Genomic DNA, 24,532 nt, shown 5'->3' on the forward strand with positions numbered 1-24,532 from the left:
AAAGTTTTCAACTAAACTTGCCTTAGGGCCGCTTTGTGTTCATAATAAAAGCAAAGTGTTAGACGATGTTTTGATGGAAAACGGAAATTTCAGGACATTCTGACATTTAATTTATTCGTTCGTACACAGAAAACTGATTTAGACTAGGTATATGTATATACACAAATATTGCGTATAACATACCTACAACATTCGTGACTTTTGTTAATTTATTTAATATACATAATCAATTGTTTTTAAGAAAGAGCATTAACAAAAAAAACGCTTTGATATCCTAACGCAGAGGAGAAGAATTGTGATAGGCTAGTTTAAGTGATCACTTTATGCACGTGTAACATTCACTATTTTACTCATTATTTACAAACGCGCTACTCAAATTTCGGAAGATTTATTTCTCCTTCAATTTTTAAGTTCTCTGCACTGTGTATGGTTGAATTGGATAAGTTGTATAAATTAATTTTGCAAACACTTTCATAGAATGTTTCTTCTTATCGAGTTATTTTACATACCAGAAGACGCTTGAAATCATGATTTTCAACTTCCATATTCATCAATATCCATAAGTTGAGATATGAATATTAAAATAACTTCTCGGTGGACAAACCCAGATTTTAAACAAAGATCTGGATACACTCAAAATACTGTGTAAAAATACTGTTGGTTCCAATTTTCAATATTTTCATAATTACAGTGCTGCAAAATTAACTGATCAAATTATTAGCTGCATAAAATTAATAATGAAGTTTTCAAAAGTTTCCCAGTATATAAAAATAATCCGGGGTTCGGATCTAGCATACATTGAAAAAGGGTCTGTGCTAAATAAAAGCTTTCTTAATCCAACATATGAAGATGGCTTTTGTGAACTCATGTGTACAACGCCATGAGATTAATGATATGCGTGGAAGTTTCAAAAATTTGAATAGAGTGATTGTCATTCATGAGTAGAATGGTGAATGTTTTCTTTTGTAAGGTGATCATCTAACCAGCGAATGACTGCCTTTTTTCCCATATAATGTTTTTAATTTTTTTTATTTTATGTTTTTATGATTTTCACAAATATTTCAATTTCATATTGTTTCTGTGAGCCTAAGCGGCTCATTATAAGAAATAGGTTTCAAATTGCCATAGAGGGGTTCGAACCGAGAAACTCTGACTTAAGAGTCCACGACACTAACCACGGGACCACAACCCGACACAAATATGTCTTTGAAAACTACAGTGTTTTCAATATGTCTTTGAAAACACTTTCAATATGTCTTATATAGTTAATATGTAAAATCTCTTTGTTTTGTAAAATTTGTAAATTACCTAATCACTAAATGATTTTTTTTCTAAAAAAACAGCCTATGACAGGTCATAAGCCTTGTTAATACCCTGACTTCCTTATTCTTCTTCATCTATGTTAAAAAGTTTTTTTTCCACAATTTATAAGCGACCTCCCTCTTTTCCCCTATACGCATATCATTCACAGACAAATATTTTTAAAAAGTCATAACGTTGAATAATACGAAATATCTATATTTATCGATTTCACAAATACAAGTCATCGTATTGAAAACGGATGAGAGAAATTTATCATTCTTGCTCGGGAATTCGCCGGTCAATGACATTTTGGGCATAATAATATTTCTTACCCCAAATTCCAATAAGGGTTGGTATCTGCATTCCATAGCTGAAGAGCCAACTGAAGACGATCATTGCGGCAATCCACCCTTTCTTGTACACCCTGGCGTATATTCCATGGTGAGCTATCATTATGTACCTGAAAATAATACACATATTAAAACAAATTACTTCTTATTCATCGAGAGCTGTAAAATAAAATATTGAATATATTTTTTTACAAATAATGTATATTTTAATGTGTTTATAAAAAAGGCATTACACAAAGCGAACAATGAATGATAAGATGAGTGTTTTATTATAATGAGTTGAGTGTAAACTATTTAGAAATTCGGTAATTGATTCGGCAGCCACATTGTAGTCAAATCTACGCATTTTTTATGTAATTTTTACTTTAGCAAAGTGAAAAAGTAAAGAAACACGTAGAACAATAAAGGAAAACTATTTTAAGAAGGAGTTTTAAGTATTCGGTTCCCAAATATTTAAAGTTATGTTGGAATAGTTTGGTTTTGTATTTTGGTATCTAATAATACACTTCTCCATCAATGTCATGATACCATTAAAAATCACGATAAATAACTCCTAAGTGAAGCAAATCTAACCAAATGGATATGTGTACTAAATATATTTTAACTTTAAATATTGATGGCTTTTATTTTCATCTCACCTTTAGTGAAATTCTAGTGATTTCGAAATTGGATCATATGTTTATATAAAACATCCAAGAATTTATGTAGTGTGGTTGTAATTCTTCCCATGATTGCATGGGAAGAATTAGTGAATGTTACACCTGTGTAAAGTGATCACTTAAACCAGCTTATGACGATAAGCCCCGTTAATGCCCAGACTTCCAAATTTTTCTTCATGTATGTTGAAATATCATAAAAATAAAATAATAATTACATGAAATATTGATGATTTATTTTAACGTTACCTATTAACTGTGATGAGAGCTATGCTGAGAAGCGAGACTCCCACGTTCCCATATCTCATGAAGGGAATCGCTCTGCACAGCGCATTCCCGTGATTCCAGGTTCCCGAAGTGTACTGGGAAATAGCGAAAGGAAGGACCACCAAACAGAAGATGAAGTCCGCCACGCACAAACTGAAAAAAACACGATATTATTAATTTTTTTAATGCATAATTTCGCAGAAACGAAAAAATGTTTCTACAGGTAATATGAAAATACAGATTTCATTATTTTATACATTATTTCATACTAAGAGAGATGGGTATCTATTAAATTGATAAATAAAAATAAGAAACAGCTCCTACCCCCTCTTCAACCTTCAACGTCCCAAGGACCCAACTCTAATATCTAGAATTAGCTTCACATACGGTGTTTGAAAATGATGCGGAATGCATCGAAACACGTGTCACAGTAGATTTTAAGAAATAGTGGTATTAACTAAGTAAAACATTAATTAAATGCTTAAACTTCATAATCTCTTCGCATAAATTGAGACAACATCATAATATTAAACTTCCTTTAATTCAAATATTTACTCCTTTCAGTTTTTTCACGCAATTCAAGGAATTATTACCTGATGATAAACGCGGCAGCCACGTTTCTCACTTTAGGACATTTTAGGAGTGCTACTATTGTCAACAGGTTTCCCAGGACTCCGACGATCATGATGATGACAGTAAGGACCGCTGCAGTCGTGAGGAGAGGTCGAGAAAATCTGAAAGGATAAAAGATTTATTGAAAAGAATGATTTACAACATTTTGAGTGTGTCCTAATACTTGTTCACAAAATCTGGATTATCTGGAAAATGGTATTTTCTGGCGTTTCTCATGTGTGTGATTATAATCCAGGATTAGGACCTCACATACTTACAGAAAAGATACACATACAGAAAAGCAGTGCCTACCCTGGAATACTCGCGTTCCATATAGAAATAGGACCAATGCCTTATCATTTCCCAACCCCAAAACCTACCCTGATTAAAAACTCTGTGCACGCCACTGCATTTATCGTTTTGCCGCACATTCGTTTGAGGGTGCATCGCATGTCGACTGTATTCAGTCTACTTTTATGAAAGTAATTACGCATATCGTAGTCATACAGGAGAAAGTGACCAGTAAATTTATTTGCAAAAACGTGATCATTCACTATTTGATATCTTACTAGCTTAATATTGCCCTGAAAAAATCTCAAAGGATTTTAAACTTGGAAGTATAATATATTGACTTGTTAAAAATGACTAACTGCATTGATGTTTATTTTCTTGCCTAGCAAAAGTGATTTGAATGGCCCTACTGAACATTTTACGTTTTGTCAGTTGGTCACTTTCTCCTGTACGACTACGATATGATGAAATAATTAAATAAATATATTTATATATTTTACTCGCGAAAAATTTACGAAATAAGTTTTGTTCGTGATATTCTCAATTAAGAATTGAAGAGTTTAATAATAGAATATATATATGTCACCCACTCATTGGATCGAATATTGTTTACATCACCTCGTATAACATAAAACCATGTGTTATATTACGTAAAATGCTGGTATGTTTCGAATTTCAATTTGAAGAGGGTTTGTGACTTGGCTTTATTGACATTCCTCATATACGAACGTCAACGCATACTTGAGATTTGAGATAAATTTCCTCGTTTCGAATCTAAAAATAGATTTCCAATTTAGGGCATGTAATTTATTTGAGTTGAACCAGGAAGCTAAGTTTTACCAGAAACTCCCCAATCTATAATATTATTGAATACACGCCTTAGACTCAGTCATTCTAAAACAATTATTTAAAACAGTGGTTCTAAAACCTTTTTGGCGATGGAACCTTTATGACAAGTTGTTGACAAGGTTTGACAAACTGGTTTGACAAGTTTTCATTTCAAATTCGACGCTACATTTTACTTATATTATATAAAATAAGTAAGAATTTTCACAAATATATTCAAAGTAGTATTGAAAAGATTTATATTATCCACTGACACTTCGTGATGGAATTGCATTTTTAATTTATTATTAGATTAAAACCAATATTTTGTTAATACCAGTCTGATGATGTCGGTAACGACGAAACCCGGTCACTGGTCAAATAAAAAAAGTGGAAAAGCTAAAAATATTGGTTTTAATCTAATAATAAATTAGTATTGAAAATATTGTCTGAAAACTTGAGTAACACACCCCACGCACAGACTATGACAGTGCGCCACGCAGGCTAGGCAACTTGACGACTAACACTTGCAAGTCTTAAGAAGAAAAGATGTGGGCAAGTTTTCACACTGACGGTATATGTAGTAATAATAAGAACATTTTTTTTTAATTCTAACTATTTTTTGTTCAAACAACCAATTTGTCTTGTATAACATCCAATTTGATTTGATAATTTGATTTGTAAAACGTTAATATACCAGTGGTATGGTACCAGTAAAAAATATAAAGATCAACGACCTAAAGTGAGTTTAATTCAAAATCGATATTCCTTAAAATAAATCTTTTCATGAGTCCGTAATTATTTTGACCATAAAAATAAAATATTATCGCAAAATTTCCAATTTCATATTTAAAAAAAGCTTTCATTACGAACGCGTTTGAAAAAAAAAACGTTACCGAAGCTTTACGGAGGCTCTATTCTGTTGTATTTACGTGATTTCCTATTTACTTTCACGTTTTATCAAATCATCGTTTTTTGAATGAATAAAAATGTCGAACTCTTTCTTACGAAATGAAAGATTTATTTGTACATTATGTAGGGGTGATGTAATAAAATAAAGGAGGTGGATAAGGTTTTCGAGGAACTCCACGATCTTTTAAATGGATTAATCACAAATTGGATTTATTCTGTCCGGAATGGTAAAATAAATTATTTTCTATGGACTGAAACATTATAGATGAATCGTTTTCATGGATTACGGCTTACCGAGGATAATAAATTTTGGCTTTGGAGTCAATTGAAATATAGCTAATTACTTCCCTACTTATGTAATACGTCACTGACCCACAATTTTAAAATACACACAAATATATATATATATATATATATATATATATATATATATATATATATATATATATATATATATATATATATATATATATATATATATATATATATATATATATATAAATATATATATATATATATATATATATATATATATATATATATATATAAATATATATATATATATATATATATATATATATATATATATATATATATATATATATATATATATATATATATATAAATTTATATATATATATATATATATATATATATATATATATATAAATTTATATTTACATATAAATTATTATTTAGTTTTTTGAGCATTTTGAGTGTGTCCAAATACTTGTTCACAAATCTGGATTATCTCCGATTATGGGAGTTATTTTTCATATTATTTTTGATATCTTATCAATGATGAAGAAGAATATGAAAGTCTGGGCATTAAATATATATATATACTAATAAAAGAGTTTCTGCTCAATAAAAAGCTTCTTTTCATCTCACCGATAGATGTCTCTAGTGAAGTTCTAGTAACTCAAGAACAACGTTTTGAAATTGGTTCATATATAGAACTACCAAGAATTTGAGTTGAGTGGTTGGCAATATAGAAGTATTGTTAATAATAATAAATTTGAATAATTCATTTAGCCCAATATTCGTTTAATACTACACCATGGGCGCTTGTAAGTTATATAAAGTGATAATTTAAACCAGAGTATGATAGCTCGCCTCCGTGGTGTAATGGTTAGCATGTTTAGCTATCGTGCTGGAGGTCCCGGGGTTGATTCTCAGGGCGGGGGAATTAAAAATAAATATTGGTAACTTTAGACTCCAATATTATTTAATATTATATTACCCTGGACTAGTCAGTCACCTTGCCTTCATGGAAGTAACGATCAAGATTTGATTCAATTCAATTCAATTTATTTATTTCAATTAATATAAATATAACAAACATTAAAAAATTTAAATCGTATACATAAAAATAAAATATATGCAAGAACTATCATGGAATTGTTTAGTTGGCTTTATTTTTATTAATGTAACTTTTTTTTATTATATACTTTTACTAAATGTAAAACTGTAGAATTCTCGAATAAAAAAATAACAAAATTGAAAAAGAAAACTTTTGCTAAAGGTGTAGAAGAATCCCGCTTCGGAAAACTCCTTCAGACACATGGAACAGATTAATATCCAATGAGATATTGTTCAACATAGCGGTAGCTCTTCCTACAGGCATAACCATCGGCAGGTTGGTCCTGTGATAACACTGCGTCAAAACGATGCAGTGCCCTATGCACCATTGGGTGCGGATAAGGGTTAGAAGAAGAATGATAGGTCGTAAACCCTGTAAATACCTAGACTTACAATGTAATTAAAGTTATTTTTTGACATCTCATCGAAGATGAAGAAGTATATGGAAGTCTGGGCATTTGCGGGGCTGACGACCGTCATATGCTAGAATTTGAGTAGTGTGGTTGTCAATAATGGGTAGAATTGGTAAATGTTACACGTGTGTAAAGTGATGACGTCGGTTGTCAGCCCCGTAAATGCCCAGACTTCCATATTCTTCTTCATCTTTGAAGAGATGTCAAAAAAAGAATATGAGAATAACTCCTGTAATTGGTGTTAATCCAGATTTAGTGAACAAGTATTTGGACACACTCAAAATGTCGTAATTAAAGTTGATTTTTATATTTTCAATCGACTTGTTATTTCTACCAACCAATTAACAGAACATCAGATTAGATGAGGAGGTGTTAATTCGGCATTTTTTCCTCCCCTTTAGGTTCCACCCCACGTAATATTTTCTTGGATCAAAAGGGTAAGCTCCAACCCCGAGCTTTGACGAGGGTTGGCCTCCCATTCAGTTAAACACCACGACAATGAACATGAAAATCTACTTTATAAAGGCTAGCCCAGTTTCCGACAATAAAGGAATATTCATAAATTTATAAATACATTTTTTTTCTAGTATAAGCGTATTCAATAATTCCAAAATATTTTATTCTTAATATTATTCATATTTAAAGCATTTACTTTTTGGTTAGTCATTTTTACTTATTTTTTTTTTAATGTTAATAATATTAGTATATAACCACTCACCGAGATTTTTATGTCTACCGGTTTCGAGAGGTACCTGACGTACGACGTTTTCTAGTATTAGCGTATTAAATAATTCCAAATTATTTTATTCTCAATATTATTCATATTTAAAGCATTTACTTTGTGGTTAGTCATTTTTACTTATTTATTTATTTACAAAAATGTTAATAATAGTACCTAGTATATACCCACTCACCGAGATTTTTATGACTACCGGTTTCGAGACGTACCCGTATCTTAGTCAGGATAATCACTACTACAGCATTCAAACAATACCACCCTTCACCACCAAAGCACCATTTACGCACTTAAAACTACACAAAATGTTTAAATGTGTAGTTTTAAGTGTGTAAATGGTGCTATGGTGGTTAATGATGGTATTGTTTGCATGCTGTAGTAGTGATTGTCCTGACTAAGATACGGGTACGTCTCAAAACCGGTAGACATAAAAATCTCGATGAGTAGGTATATACTAGATACTATTATTAACATTTTTGTTGATAAATAAATAAGTAAAATGACTAACCACATAGTAAATGCTTTAAATATGAATACTATTGAGAATAATATATTTTTTTTAAATATATTAAATATATATTTTTTAGACATAACTTCATAAAGACTACGTTTGGAAAAGTTCGACGGTCTTACTACAATTTTAACACGTAAACGCAGGGAAGTGCATTTTATCATGAACTGCATTATGATTTTAAAATGAACTAATGGGTCGCCGGTATTACATATTTTTCTCTTCAGAAATAAACTTGACGAGAATATAAATAACTTTGTAAGACTTTTACTAATTTTTTTTCTGAGACGTTAAACTCTATCGTTTTTTTTTAAACCCTACAAGAACTCAATTGGCATCGTTTACAAGGTTTTAAAGCAAGTCGGATTTGTAAAACCTATAAAACAAATCCTTTCATTCTATGTATGTATCAACCTTTTATTTAAAAAGATCCAGAAGTCCACTATACAAATAAAAATACCTAAAATCTTGCATAAATTTTAATGAAAGGGTCTATGCTAAATAAAAGCTTTCTCGAATCAACCATAGATGCTGCCGTGAACTCAAACATGTTTCATGATATGATATACATATGTATGACTTCCAAAATTTTGAGTAATGTTGTTGTCAGTCATGGACGTTACACGGGTATAAAGTGATCACTTAACCAGCCTATGACAGGTTATTAACCGCGTATATACCCATAGGCAAGTTAAGAATATCTTTTTTGAAACCGGTGCGATGAAGGTTTACTCCATTTCTGCTGATCCAAATTGGAATAAGCTAAAAGTATTTCACAAATTTTGCCATTATCAGTCATACTTCCAAATCTATTGAAATGCTACCCACATGTGAAAGGAATTCAAGACCATTGCGTATATACAACTTTCAAAAATTGGCAGAATAGTGCGCAAGTGTTTTTGCCTAGAATTTTCACTCATGAATTACATGAAATTATAGTAACTTTAAACATAAAGAGTAAATCCACTCACGAGTAGGCATAGGCTATGAAACTTAAAAAGTTAAAGCCTGAGTAGGGTCATGATAAGCGGTGTTTCATAAGCCATAGCTAGACTTCACAGTCACTTGGACGTTAGGTAATTAAAAAAAAAAAGGCTGAATAGTAAACGTTATATACGTGTATTAGTCAAGCCCTGGGGTTCACAGATTTCCATTTTCTTTTGTATAAAAACGATAGACGTTTCATTTCAAGTTGAGGCAAATATAATAATAATCAAAGTTTTTTTTTAACAAAAAAAAATACAAAATTGTTCCTAAACCCATAAAACTTCGCAACTTGCGTCTAAAAATCTAATAATCATACATTTAAATAAATAAAAATCTGAATAAAGTTAACAACTAAAAAAGTATGATAAAAAATACAATCTTCTCTTTCGGAAAAGTTTTAAGCATCAAAACATAACTTAAACTTACCTTATTAGTGTTCCAAGGTATACAATAACAAAAAGTTTGATTATTTTTTAATCCTAGCTTTCGAAGATTTTTCCACTTTATATAATACATATTTTTGCAGAAATACATATTTTTAAAATCGCACTGCCATTAAAATGAAAGCAATATCACTAAAACATATCATCATATGTGATGATAAGTTCTAGAAGTATTTCAAAATACATCATTTATTTTTAATTTAACTTTTACTTGGTAAACACCACAATTTTTTAAATCTATTATGACACGTGTTTCGATGCATTTCGCATAATTTGTGGTATCATCATACGGTTTTGAAAATGATACGGAATGCATCGAAACATGTGTCACGATAGATTTTAGGAGACATTGGTATTTTTCATGAAAATTTTTTATTTTTCATTAAAAAAAGGGAAATAATTGTGTTTTTATTATTTACACAAATATTTCAATTTCATGCTATTTTTGTGATCCTAAATGGCTCATTATTAGAAATAGGTATCAAATTGTGGTAGAGTGGGTTCGAACTGAGAAACTCTGACTTAAGAGTCCGCAACACTAACCACGGGACCACAACCCGATACTTATATTAAATTTTCATTAATGGATTCGGCAGTCACTTGTGGTAAAATCTATCCATTTTTAATTTAAGTTTTACTCGGTAAATACTACTATTTCTTACACAAATTCAACGTACCCTACTCTAAAATCAAGAATTAGGTTCAAATACGGTATTTGCACCGAAAAGAGTGTCTCACTAGATTTTAAGTAATAGTGGTATTTACCAAGTAAAACTAAAATTTTAATTACAACATTTTGAGTATGTCCAAATACTTGTTCACAAAATCTGGATTCTCTCTAATTACAGGTGTTATTTTCATATTATTTTTTGACATCTCATCAAAGATGAAGAAGAATATGGAAGTCTGGGCATTTACGGGGCTGACGACCGTCATAGGCGGGTTTAAGTGATCACTTTACACACGTGTAACATTCACCAATTCTACCCATTATTGACAACCACACTACTCAAATTCTTGGAAGTTCTGTATATATGAACCAATTTAGAAACCTTGTTCTTGAATCACTAGAACTTCACTAGAGACATCTATTGGTGAGATGTAAGGAAGCTTTTAAGTAGAATTGGTGAATGTTACACGTGTGTAAAGTGATCACTTAAACCAGCCTATGACGGTCGTCAGCCCCGTAAAACCCCAGACTTCCATATTCTTCTTCATCTTTGATGAGATGTAAAAAAATAATACTAAAATTTTAAACCTATGTGTTCAGGTATCATCTCCCACTTCCCACTTAAATTGTAAATATTTATGTCATTATGAATATTGTCAAATCACCTCGGGCGGATTGTGTAATGGTAAATACATGAATACTATTGAAATATTTATACGAATTCGGTATGTTGGTATTTTAATGGCGTCTCGTGTCGCATACACACATACCAAGGATGATATCACGATATTGACATTGTTTACATCCTTTCGGTCACCTCTTCAAGGTGAAATGTCCTAAAATACTTCAACAATGTTTATATCCTGAATTAACTTATATTTACAGCATTTTGTGAGTGTGTTCAAATACTTGTTCACAAATCTGGATCATCTCTAATTGTGAATATAATCCAAGATTCGGACCTGACAAAAGATTTTTCTGCTTAATAAAAGCTTTCCCCATCCCATCATAAAAGTCTCTAGGAACTCTCGCATACCTTGTTTCGAGTTTGATCAATTATTTAGGAGTTTCAAGAATTTTAGTAGTGTGATTGTCAATCATGGGTAGAATTAGTGAATGTTCACGAAACCAGCCTATGACGGTCGTTAGTCCTGTAAATGCCCAGACTTCTATATTCTTCTTCATCTATGTTGAGATGTCAAAAATGATGTAAATTATGTTTTGTTTATCAAAAAAATAATAATCACGCCGCTTTCTCGCAGGGGTAGACACAGGGAATATAACGCCACGCCACTCTGTATTTTCCAACAATCTTCACCTCTTCCAGATTCATGCATCTCCTCTTACACACCCACTGATCATTTCGACTCCTGGCCAAGTATCTATGATTGTTTTGAGTTTTTTTTTTTTAATTTGATCGAGACCCTTATATTTTCAATGAATTAAAAATCCTCGAATTATTTTACATACTGGGAAATTCCCAGAAGCTTGTTTTCAATTTTTAGATTTCAATGATTGGTACTATGCAAGTGTTAATTTTATGTTTTAATAATGAATTAAATTAATTAAAAGAGTATGTTTTTCAAACAGGCAGTGAAAATATTGAGCAGTACATTGGATTAAAGCCACTCTCCCGATATGAGCGTAATTAATGTAACCAATGAGGCGTCCCAACAAATATAGAATTCCCGCCAAACGGAAGTACGGCATTGTAAAGTGGCGCGAATCTATCAGACCATATCCGGTATATCATTGTGGCTCATGTATGTCATCGGTATCGAGCATTACTTTCAATTCACTAATTATTGGTTTTTATTATTATATAAAACAACGATTTGTATAATAATGATAATATAAAACGTAGCAGTCGAAAAGTGTCGGGTTGTGGTCCCGTGGTTAGAGTCGCGGACTCTTGAGTCAGAGTTTCTTGGTTCGAACCCAATCCACCACAATTTGATACCTATTTTAAATAATGAGCCTATCAGGGTCACAGAAATGAAACTGAAGTATTTTTATTAAATAATAAAACACAAATATTTATCTTAAAATTTGAAAAATAACTAATGAATGTGCGGTAAAACGATGTTTGATAGATATTTAATTGGTGATATAAGGAAAGAATGCAAGGCTGAGATAAGCGTTATCGATACAATCAAGAAAGTTGTGTTGAGATGGTTTGGGCATGTGATTGATAATGATTGAAGAAAGAACATTAGGAAATAACATGTGGTTGCTATTAAAAGCAGAGAAACACCGAGGAAAACTTGATTTGACCAAGCATTTCAAATGGTTGAAAGTGGTCAGGTTAGAAGTGGGAATAATAGACTGTGGATAAAAACATAATACTTGTTTATAACCACTTTTTAATTTGATGTCGGGTTGTGGTCCCGTGGTTAGTGTCGCGGACTCTTAAGTCAGAGTTCCTCGGTTCGAACCCACTCTACCACAATTTGATTGACACTATTGACACAGAAAAAGTATGAAATTGAAATATTTGTGTAAATAATAATAACAGAAATATTTATCTTTTTTTAAAGAAAAGAATATGAATGATAAAACGACTAGTCCCTTGTGTACTTGATATTTTATCATTTATTTATTTTAAAACGATTTTTCTTAATATTTTTTAAGGTGTTTTCACCCGACTTATTTTCAATAAATAAAACGATAGTTTCCAAACTCAGACAGGGTGGAATCTCCCTCATCCCCTCGGCAGGACAACATTCCAATGCTCCCTGCGCTTTCATCATACCTGACGTGAAACTCAACCTCAAAATTGTACAAGACTATATTATCACACAGGTAACAGATAGCCTATTCGTTAGGATGGAATTTGAGGTAAGTAGAGGTCTAGAATTTCATCTTAGACGCGGGTCAAAAGTCAAGGGATCATCAATCTGAAAACTCTATTATGGTAAGCATATATCCAACTACAAAAGGAATCCTGATCAAAGGTCATTGACCTATTTATTTAGCGCACATACTTGTATCAAAAAATAAGTTTGAGAACAACATTTTAAGTAACTTCATAAATCGATTCGGCAACCACGTTGTGATGATGTCAATCCATTTTTGATTTTTATTTGGTAAAAGAAAGTTCTGTTTTAATACAATCTGTTTCTGTGTGATGGTACCACTGCACTGCTCAGTCTGTGGAACACGTACTGAGATCTTGCCCAATGTTTGAGCGAAACAGGTGGATTTTCCAACTGGAGTGTGATGCTCATAACATCGACTCCCTGAACCCGCAGGAGATGCTAAGAAGCGGATTCGTCACCAAGTTGTACTTGGACTACCTGGAAAGTATAGTTGTGGAGATTAAAAACTACAATGAAGAAGGATAAACGTCGGAGCCGGGAATTGTAGAACAACTGTGACTTATATTTCATTCGTTCGAACCCTCATCCGCACCCCAATGGTGCATAGGGCACTGCATCATATAAACGCAGTGTTATCTTGATCGTTAAAACACGAAGGAAAGGTGATCAGCCCTCCGCCTCAGGTACCAGTCCAGGGTAATATTGAATAAATATTAGAGTGAAGAAATCACTTATATTTATTAGACCCCCCCTGGGAATCGAACCCGGGACCTCCAGAACGGTAGCCGAGCGTGCTGACCATTACACTACGGAGGCGGACAATTTACGGAGCTAAAATTTAGTAATGTGGAGTGGCTGAACGCTGCTCTACCCTCTTTTTTTCTCTCCCACATAATGCATACTGGAAAGCACTATAGTAAAAGTGTAAGAATCGCTTACCCGTAGCATGACCTTGCATTTATAAGCAGGGTGCAAAAAAAATGGAAGAGAAAAAAAATACAATCTGTTTTCATTTTCACTTGTTGATAAGAACATCTGTAGTTCTCGAGACAAGTCGTGTTTACATTAATAAACTCAATAGTGGTCTTTTACAATTGTTCTATTTAAAAAAAATAAAACAACAACTATGTACCTAAGTATATACTTTTTTCCACAAAATGTAGAAAAAACTACATAATTATTAGATTTAAGTTTTGTACTGACATTTCTTGGTGGAACTGTATTTTATAGAATAATATAACAACGATGTAGTTTTTTTCCACATTAATTTTATTTGAATAACGACCGGGTTTCATCGTAACCGACACCAGGCTGATGATGTCGGTTACAACGAAACCCGATCGCTGGTCATATAAAAATTCATGTGGAAAAAACTACATATTTGTTTTTTTGGGTAATGTATCCAAAATTAAACACGGTTATTGGATTGAATTCTACTTTTATTTACATATCGCTCACTCCTTTCAAGAACGTCATAAATATAATAAAAACTTGATTTTTTAGGAGAACGTTTTTAAAGTTTAAAAATATAATACAATGTATTAAAAATAAACATCAAGCCACTTATTGAACTTTTTACTGTGCAATAGATCTTTTTAGGTTAAACCTGAAGGTTTGTTCTCCATTTGAAAAATATTTAGTATATTTAAAAACAGAATTAAACAATACCTTTTCTTCAAAATGCAAAAACAACACTTTCTGTCCTGTAGTGGGTAAATATTAAGTTAAAAATATGCCTCTTTTGCTGGGATATAGTACATTTTCTGGGCATTCCGAAAACATGCACAACTAAAAATTGACGATTTTTGATTTATGACGTTCTTGAAAGGAGTGAGCGATATATGACACTGACAGTGTTTGATAATGTCTTGATAAGACGAAACGCGTCACATATCATATATGTAAATAAAAGTAGAATTCAATCCAATTACCGTGTTTAATTTTGGATATATTACCCAACAATTCAATATGGAATTCCACCAACATTCTGCAGTTACATATAATAAGTAAATATGATTAGTTGTTATTTTATTATATATAAGTATAGTTGTTGTGTTTTCATTAAAATAAAATTCTACGATATGTTTTTTTTGTTATTATTTAAATCATCATATTATTTTACAAACTTGATGACTAAATCAATAAATAACGATTAAGTATTTTTTTAACACTGTCATTTCTAAATTAAGGTTTAAAAAAAGATCTCAAAGATTTAAACAGATTGAAATCTTATTTATTTTTTATGAAAGAAATATATATTTTTATATGTTAACGAATTTATGTCTATTACATATATTTCCACAATAGGTTTAACACCCCGAGTTCCTTAGCCTCGGTGAACTTATTAAAGTTCAAATTTAAATTATGGATTGGTTTCCAAGGGCTGAAATTTCAGAAATCCTACCCCTGGTGGCTGAACCTTTAATCGCTCTTCAAAAGCTCTCGTCTGCCTTACTACACACTGATTACCGACAATAATACTAACTTAACGGATAACAGCATACCAACACAAAATTTAAATTATTTACTTAGTTAACTTATTAATTTACAAAGTGAACGATGAATGATGAGGAGAGTGTTATATTACAATACCACAGAGTAAAGAATGCTTTTAAAATACCAACAAAAAAAACTTTTTTCATTTTTGTAATTTTTTTTACAAAGTAAATGCTTTAAATATTAATATTATTGAAAGTACAATGAAAACTTATTTACTTATTAACTTACTACTTACTACTGCTATAATCACGCCGTTTCAATGCAGGGGTAGGCAGAGAGGATGGAATCTCACACTCGTTTATCAAGTTATAAGCCATCAGATTTTAAGTTAAGATTAATCTGGTCGTAGCATGTCTTTTTTGGTCGTTCACGTTTTGTACTCTTGAAAAAACATTTAAAATATATATATATATATATATATATATATATATATATATATATATATATATATATATATATATATAAATATATATATATATATATATATATATATATATATATATATATATATATATATATATATATATATATATATATATATATATATATATAAATATATATATATATATATATATATAAATATATATATATATATATATAAATATATATAAATATATATATATATATATATATATATATATATATATATATATATATATATATATATATATATATATATATATATATATATATATATATATATATATATATATATATACCGTAAAGTGGGTATACATTGCACCAAAATACTGCATTTTTTCAAAAAATTGTCTATTCAGATCAGGTTTTTTACTTTTTCTGAGGTTTCAACTATTGCAATGTAATAACACATATACCTGTAACATGTCTGATACGTTTTTAAATTTTTATCTATTTTGCCTGTATTTTTTTTTTACATTTATATTTTGGTGCAAAGTATCCCGGGGTAAAGTACAACTTTGCACCATGATATTTTCTCTACACTTTTCGTACTAGAATCCAAATTGATACAAAGTAAAGGCTATCCTACAAGTTTTGTTGCACCTTATGAAGGGTTTTGGCTCACAGTTCACTAAATGCAGATTATAATATTGTATAATTATGGAAAAATAAGACACTTGATAGGTTTTTTTTTTTTTTAAATATTGAAAAATCTAACAAAAATGTTTTTTTTTTCAAAACTGAAGGTTTAAAATTATATAAAATAAAAGGTGGATATTAAAACATATCGTACTACATAGGTAATAGGAATTAAAATTAAATTAGGTCTAAATATGGTCAAGTTCCGGGACGGTAAAGAAACCTCTTTTGGATTGCATTTACGGTTCTTTTATGGAACCCGCTACATCCTTCCAAGAATATTGAAGAAAGTCATCCTTCATCGGCCACTTCCACGATTTGAGACTCTCTTGCATGGATTTAACAGCTCTGTCTTTCTTTATTTCCAAAATCTGTCCCGGAAATTTTTCTCCTTCATAATGAAATACGACATATTCTCCCACCTTCTTTTTTACTGGTCCTAATGAAACGGAAGAACAAATACGATAACTGGTTTCAGTCATCGTTTTTGTTCTTCTCCCTCTTCCTCAAAGCTTCCGTGTGAACTATAATCAGTTAATGCTGGAAGTTTCGATGCGGAAGGTGGGATCATTGATGTAGTTGGTTCAGGTAGCATTTGTGTCTCGTCAACGTTCATTTCGACATTTGGATCGTGAGCAATGCTCTTACCTGGTTCTATCGGTATCGTTTTCCTGCGTTTTAAGACTGAATTCTTTGGGTTGAATCTGTTTTCTTCCAAAAACTGTTGAAAACTCTGGCGGACGTCATCGTCATACGCTTTTAATGGCAACCGATTAAGCAACTGACTAGTTTTAGCAACAGCCAAGGTTTTATGTCTTTGCAAAAATGATCTTATCCATTCAGAGCCTGGTACGTTGTTCTTTAATATTCGTACTCTTCTGCCAAATCTATCCAAATAAGCTATTAGAATGTAGCGAATGTTAAAAACACTCACTGGGAAACCGTACTCACTCATGTCTACTATGCAGTTTACGAAGGATTGCTCTTCGCCCTTGTCACATATCGGAGGTTTTCCCACAGGTTTTGTGTGCTGACCTTTGAGCTTATAGTTAATCGTCCTTCTGGGGATTTTGAAAATTTCTTCAGCCTTTCTTTGACTGATTGTACCATTTCGAATGGCCTCCAAACACTGCTCCACTCTCTTCGGTGTAAAATCGCAGTATCATCTGGCATAAGGCCGCTGTTTGTGTGTTCTTGATATTTTTGAAAAAAATATACCATCAGGAATTAATTTATTATTAGATTGAAACCAATATTTTTAGCTTTTCCACTTTTTTATTTGACCAGCGACCGGGTTTCGTCGTTACCGACATCATCAGACTGGCCAGTCTGATGATGTCGGTAACGACGAAACCCGGTCGCTGGTCAAATAAAAAAGTGGTAAAGCTAAACATATTGGTTTTAATCTAATAATAAATTAAAAATGCAATTCCATCACGAAGTGTCAGTGGATAATATAAATCTATTAATCAGGAATTAAGTAAGTACACAAAACCTATAGATGTTTAGCAAACATGTCAAGTTGTATTAGCCGTTTTAAGACTTTTCATCAAATTAATTAACTATGGCCTTTTGTGGATACTTTGCACTTGGTGCAATGTTACCCCAAATGTGGTCAATACAAGTCAGTTCTTAAAAAAATATTATTTTTACATAAACTTGACAACGTAACTAAAAAATACAGCATTTGAGAAAAGCAGGGCCTACCTACCTACGATTTAGAGACCACTCACTTGTTGTAACTAGTTTCAGTATACTGATTCTACTGGATTTTTTCGGACACAATTTTCAGACAGAAAACTTTCTTTACGTTCGGACAGGAAAAACGCATTGAAGCAATGACGACCGACTGTTACTTCTGTAAACTAAAAAGTAGATTGAAGTGCCATCTATCAGAAACAATAGAAAGTAGAATGAAAAATGACATGTATCAGAGATGACCAGCTCTACAATTTCTTTACAGAAGGTGGTGCAAAGTATCACCCATGGTGCAAAGTATACCCACTTTACGGTATATATATATATATATATATATATATATATATATATTTATATATATTTATTTGTCCGCCTCCGTAGTGTAATGGTCAGCACGCTCGGCTACCGTTCTGGAGGTCCCGGGTTCGATTCCCAAGGGGGGTAAAATAAATATAAGTGATTTTTTCACTGTCATATTTATTCAATACTACCCTGGACTGGTACCTGAAGCTGAGGGCTGATCATCTTTCCTTCATGTATAAACGATCAAGATAACACTGCGTTTATATGAAGCAGTGCCCTATGCACCATTGGGGTGCGGATAAGGGTTTTATTATTATTATTATTATATATATATATATATATATATATATATATATATATATATATATATATATATATATATATATATATATATATACATATATATATATATATATTTAAGTTCTTTAGGGTGGTATGGACATGCGAGTGAATGGATAATAAGAAAATGACTAAGAAAGTATATCGAGCAAATGTGAACTTGTGTATGGATGTGAAGGAAACTAGGAGTGTATGTGGGGAACGACAAGTGTGGGGTTCCATCCTCTTTGTCTTTGTTGGGTGATACAAGTTATCTTTTTAACATGTACATAAAAAAATGATTTATTTAGTGTTTAACGTAAGGGAAAATCGACATTTTGACTATTACCAGTATTTTTTAACCAAAACAAAATTTAATACAAACATTACATTAAAAATTTTGTTTGAAACTTTTAGTATTGCTTTTAGAATACAGTATGCACTTGTATTTGAAATATTTCACGATTTTATTGGGATTGGGATTGGTAAAATATATACAGTTTACAGGATATCCACTGTAATTATTATTGAAAGTGCGATGTAGTGTACAATACATCGTTGAGTATTCATGACAGGCCTTCATCAATATACTGTAATAAAATACGTACGCCTATCCTTCTACAAATTGTGCACAGCCAAATATACATCGATGACATTGAGGAGAATGGCATCAAAATCACATATTTTCATTAGTTCTTTTTTCACAACTTTTTGGATGTGGCCTATTCCTAACTAACAAACTAACCATCACGCCGCTTTCCCGCAGGGGTAGGCAGAGAGAATAGAGCGCCACACCACTCTGTCCTTGCAAACATTCTTCGCCTCTTCCACGTTCATGCATCTCCTCATACATACCCGCCGATTGTTACGACTCCTAACCTGACCACTTTCAAGTATTTGGCAAACCTGATCGTGCCATGTTTTTCTCGGTCTTCCTCTGCTTCTTTTCCCGCTAACATTCGCCTCATAAATTTGTTTTACCGTTCTTTCCTCACTCATTCGTTCTACATGTCCAAACCATTTCAGCACACCTTTCTTAATTTTATCGATAATGCTTATCTCAGCTTTGCATTCCTTCCTTATTTCACTATTCGTACATCTATCATACATCGTTCGTTTTGTCGCACATTCTTCTGAGAGATCGCATTTCGACTGCATTCAGTCTACTTCTAAATTTTACTCAAATCAACCAAAAATACTTCTGCGAACTCACATATGAAGCGAAGTGAGAAATTGATTTATTAAAACCCTTATCCGCACCCCAATGGTGCATAGGGCACTGTGACTTATAAACGCAGTGTTATCGTGATCGTTTTACACATGAAGGAAAGGTGATCAGCCCTCCGCTTCAGGTACCGGTCCATGGTAATATTGAATAAATATTACAGTGAAAAAATTACTTATATTTATTTTACCCCCCTTGGGAATCGAACCCGGGACCTCCAGAACGGTAGCCGAGCGTGCTGACCATTAGACTACGGAGGCGGAGAAATTTAAAATGATAATAATAATGGTCATTTTGAGACAGTTTGGACATGTGAATCGAGTAAGTGAAGAAATATCAGCAAAAATTACTATTTATGAGGCGAAAGTGGTTGGTAATAGAAGCAAAAAAACAAAGAGGAAAACATGATATTATCAAGTATTTAAAAATATAATTTTTATTTGCAGCACTAACTTTGTGATTTTTCATTTAATAATTAAAATGTTACTTTGTTTTAAAATCACTATAAAATTTATAGAGATTTTAAAACAAAGTTACATTTTAATTATATTTAAAAATACTTGAAAGTGGTCAGGTAAGGAGTCGAAATAATTGGCGGGTATGTATGAGGAGATGCATGGATGTGAAAACGGCTTGAAAAGACTTTCTATTCTCTCTGCCTACTCCTGCTGCGAAACGGCATAATGGTTAGCTAGTGTAAAAATATTTCCTAAGTGGAGAAACCTAGATTTGTAAAGAGGGATTTGGATACACGCAAATTGTTGTACCCAAATATTATACAGAATTGGATTCACGAGATACAAATAGGTTTTGAAATGATTTCCGACTTATCAGAACCATCACACACCTTCGTTGCTATTGTGCTACGTATATTAACGTACGAATATTCGTACTCTATTCACTTATTTCCAATATAACGATTTTTATTATAAATGCTATAGCAGGGATATCCGAAGTGTCGACTAGTCGATGACTTTTTCTGATATAAAATAAAGCTTTCCGAAAATATGTAATTAGTTTATTTAAACATATTTTCCGCCCCGGTATAGCGTAATGGAAGCACGCAGTGACACAAACATCTTTCCATAAAGTATGTTTTTAGTTTTTTTTTATCCTTGACTGAGGATAAAAGTAGACTGGATGCAGTCGAAATGCGATCTCTCAGAAGAATGTGCGACAAAACGATGTGTGATAGATGTACGAATAGTGAAATAAGGAAGGAATGCAAAGCTGAGATAAGCATTATCGATAAAATTAAGAAAGGTGTGTTGAGATGGTTTGGACATGTAGAACGAATTAGTGAGGACAGAACGGTAAAACAAATTTATGAGGCGAATGTTAGCGGGAAAAGAAGCAGAGGAAGACCGAGAAAAACATGGCACGATCAGGTATGCCAAATACTTAAAAGTGGTCAGGTTAGGAGTCGCAACAATCGGCGGGTATGTATGAGGAGATGCATGAACGTGGAAGAGGCGAAGAATGTTTGCAAGGACAGAGTGGTGTGGCGCTCTATTCTCTCTGCCTACCCCTGCGGGGAAGCGGCGTGATGGTTAGTTAGTTAGTTAGTTAGAGTTCTATTTTATAAATGTCAGGCAGCTGGTTTAGTTCGTCGAACGGGTAGGTGAAAAGAGAGCAAATCCAAGTGTGTAAGGGCTTTTATAACCTCCGCTACGTCACTGTTTTCGCTAGATCACTTTTGCCAAATTAACAGCTTTACAGGTCCTCTGTCCGTATAGGGACCAACCCGAGTCACCACAGTATTTCGAAACAAAAAACTTGTAAAATGTAAGAAGTACGTTCCTGAGCTATACGTCATATAAACGAGTGCGTCCACCGCATTTATTAATCGCTTCAAAAAGATCGGACCCTTAGGGTGTGGATCTACTAAATTAAAAATAAAATATTTATAAAGTTTTACGGTTTTTCGATTTAATCAAAACTTAATTTATTTGAAAACTCAGCAAACTTGCGTATGTACTCGCATGTTTTCAAAAGCTCAAAACTTTTTTAATTTCATGAAATATAAGTTTTTAAATGTTCCACGATTGTCATCCGTGATATCTTCGTCATGTATTGAAGAATTTAATTTTCAAATGATAAAGAGCTATACGTCAACATGATATGCCTACATTCTGTGCGGTGTGGCGCATACATTCTCTCTATGTAAATATATTATTTTTTTTATTGGAAAAGAAAAGTATTTTTGATTTTATCATTTACAAAAATACTTCAATTTCATACTATTTCTGTGAGCCTAAGCGGCACATTATTGAAAATAAGTATCAAATTGTGGTAGAGTAGGTTCGAACTGAAAAACTCTGACTAAAGACACTAACCACGGGACCACAACCCGACACAAATTTGAAGGAGTTGTTTTTTAATTTTAATTTTAAATAAAAGTATCAAATAATTTGGAAAACAATCTGACATGAATTTGTATGTGTTCAGATGGTTTGGACATATGGAAAGAATGATTGAGGAAAGACGGCAAAATAAATTTATGTAGTTGTAAATAGGAGCAGAGAAAGACCGAGGAAAACTTGGCATGATCAGGTGTGTCACAAATACTTGAAAGCGGTCGGGTTAGAAGTAGAAAAAATCGGCGGGTATGTATGAGGAGGTGCATGAATGTTTGCAAAGACAGAGTGATGTAGCCTTCTATTATTTCTTCCTACATCTGATCTATCTGATACTCAAATCAACCATAGTTACTGCCGCGATCTCACACATGAAATGACCTAAGGAGTTTTTGATATATACATACATACATATACATCATAAAGCAAAAGCTTTCCAAAAGTACAGTTTGAGTAGTATAGTTGTCAATCAAAAGTGTATAAAATGATCACTTTAACCAGCCTATGACAGGTCTTAAGCCCTGTAAATACCCAGACATCCATATTTTTCTTCATATATTATGAGATATCATAATGTTATAATAACTACTAAAAAATAAAAGTGGAGAAACCCAGATTTGTGAATAAGAATTTGGACTTACACAAAACGTTTATTTTTTTATATATTTTTTTATGTGTTTATATTTAAATCATCAAATTATTCAACCAAATAGAAGCGAAATTTATAAACAATATAGTTTGGGACACATTGCATTAGTACACATATATCTACCATGCAATCATCTCAATTCCTATGAATACGACAATATCCAATCGAAACCCAATCACATGTATTGTATGCTCCTCATAATAGGCTAGTTTGTCGCTCGTCTGCAGTCACCTTGGCTCAAATTCAACGGCTCGAATTGTAACGACTGCCAATTGACCGGCCATTCGATCTGATCACCGAATTAGAACGTACAGTCGAATTAATTGTGACTGGATCAATCATTTCATATGCAGCCATGGGTATGCACCATACATAGTATAGATAAAGTTTTAAAAAGTCGAATCGAGATTACAACAAGACATTTTATGACATTGATATTTTCGGAAAAAGCATAGCTATAATAAAAAAAAGAGGTTAGTAGAAAGTTGTCATACTCTGTTTACTCTCCACCAATAAATAACCTAGTTATGTTATGGGTGGGGGATGAACGGTGCATGACAATTTTTTTCTGTATATATAATGTATATGTATATGTGTATATGTAGGTAAATATATATATATATATATATATATATATATGTGTGTATGTGTGTTTGTATGCGTATGTATATGTATGTATGTATATTTATAAATATATTTTTCAACTTCTTACCTAGAAAAAAAAATCCTTTAACCACCCTTATTAATTCCTCTCCTTTCCTTCTCCTTCCTTCTAAATCTATTATTTTATATAATACCCTTTTTTTGTTTAATCTCTGAATGTTTTTTAATAGTTTTATAACATAAATGTGGAATTGTTTAATTGGCTTTTTTTTTAACGTAACTATTTTTTGTTAATGTAATGTAATGTTTATTATTGTTAATGTTATTATTGTTTAGTATATATTTTTTTTATATGTCAGCTGTACAATTCCCTAATAAATAAAATAAAATAAAATAAAATTACCAAAATCAAAAAAAACCTTTGCAGCACGCGATTGATATGAATCATCTAATAAAATTAGGAATTCGAAGATTTTAGTATGAGCGACAAAGAGAGAGAAGTATATAGGTTTTATTTCTTGAATATTTTTCGCAGATACTTTGTGGCAAATTTTATAAACTTTATAAAATAAAACAACTTTGTTTTAACCATTTTTATTCGTACACTTTTTCCAACCGATTTCGACAAGAACCTTGTCATCCTCAGGGTTTATGTACTAACTCTA

The 24,532-nt window shown here is 32.0% G+C and overlaps 1 protein-coding gene across 1 annotated transcript in view; it reads right to left on the reverse strand.

Annotated features, from left to right (window-relative positions):
• The window catches only part of LOC148301972 (G protein-coupled receptor moody-like), a 79,378-nt gene that overhangs the window by 24,285 nt on the left and 30,561 nt on the right, over nt 1–24,532 (reverse strand). Inside the window, exons 3-5 of the mRNA XM_088272399.1 lie at nt 3,169–3,309; nt 2,558–2,728; nt 1,635–1,762 (exon numbers count right to left, since the gene is read on the reverse strand). Coding sequence (XP_088128525.1) covers nt 1,635–1,762; nt 2,558–2,728; nt 3,169–3,309 — 440 coding nt within the window. The remainder of the gene's footprint in view (nt 1–1,634; nt 1,763–2,557; nt 2,729–3,168; nt 3,310–24,532) is intronic.

Source organism: Brachycentrus maculatus, unplaced genomic scaffold (assembly GCF_059751285.1).
Source record: "Brachycentrus maculatus isolate JH-2025_06_01 unplaced genomic scaffold, ASM5975128v1 h1tg000496l, whole genome shotgun sequence".
In the NCBI taxonomy this organism is placed as follows: domain Eukaryota; kingdom Metazoa; phylum Arthropoda; class Insecta; order Trichoptera; family Brachycentridae; genus Brachycentrus; species Brachycentrus maculatus.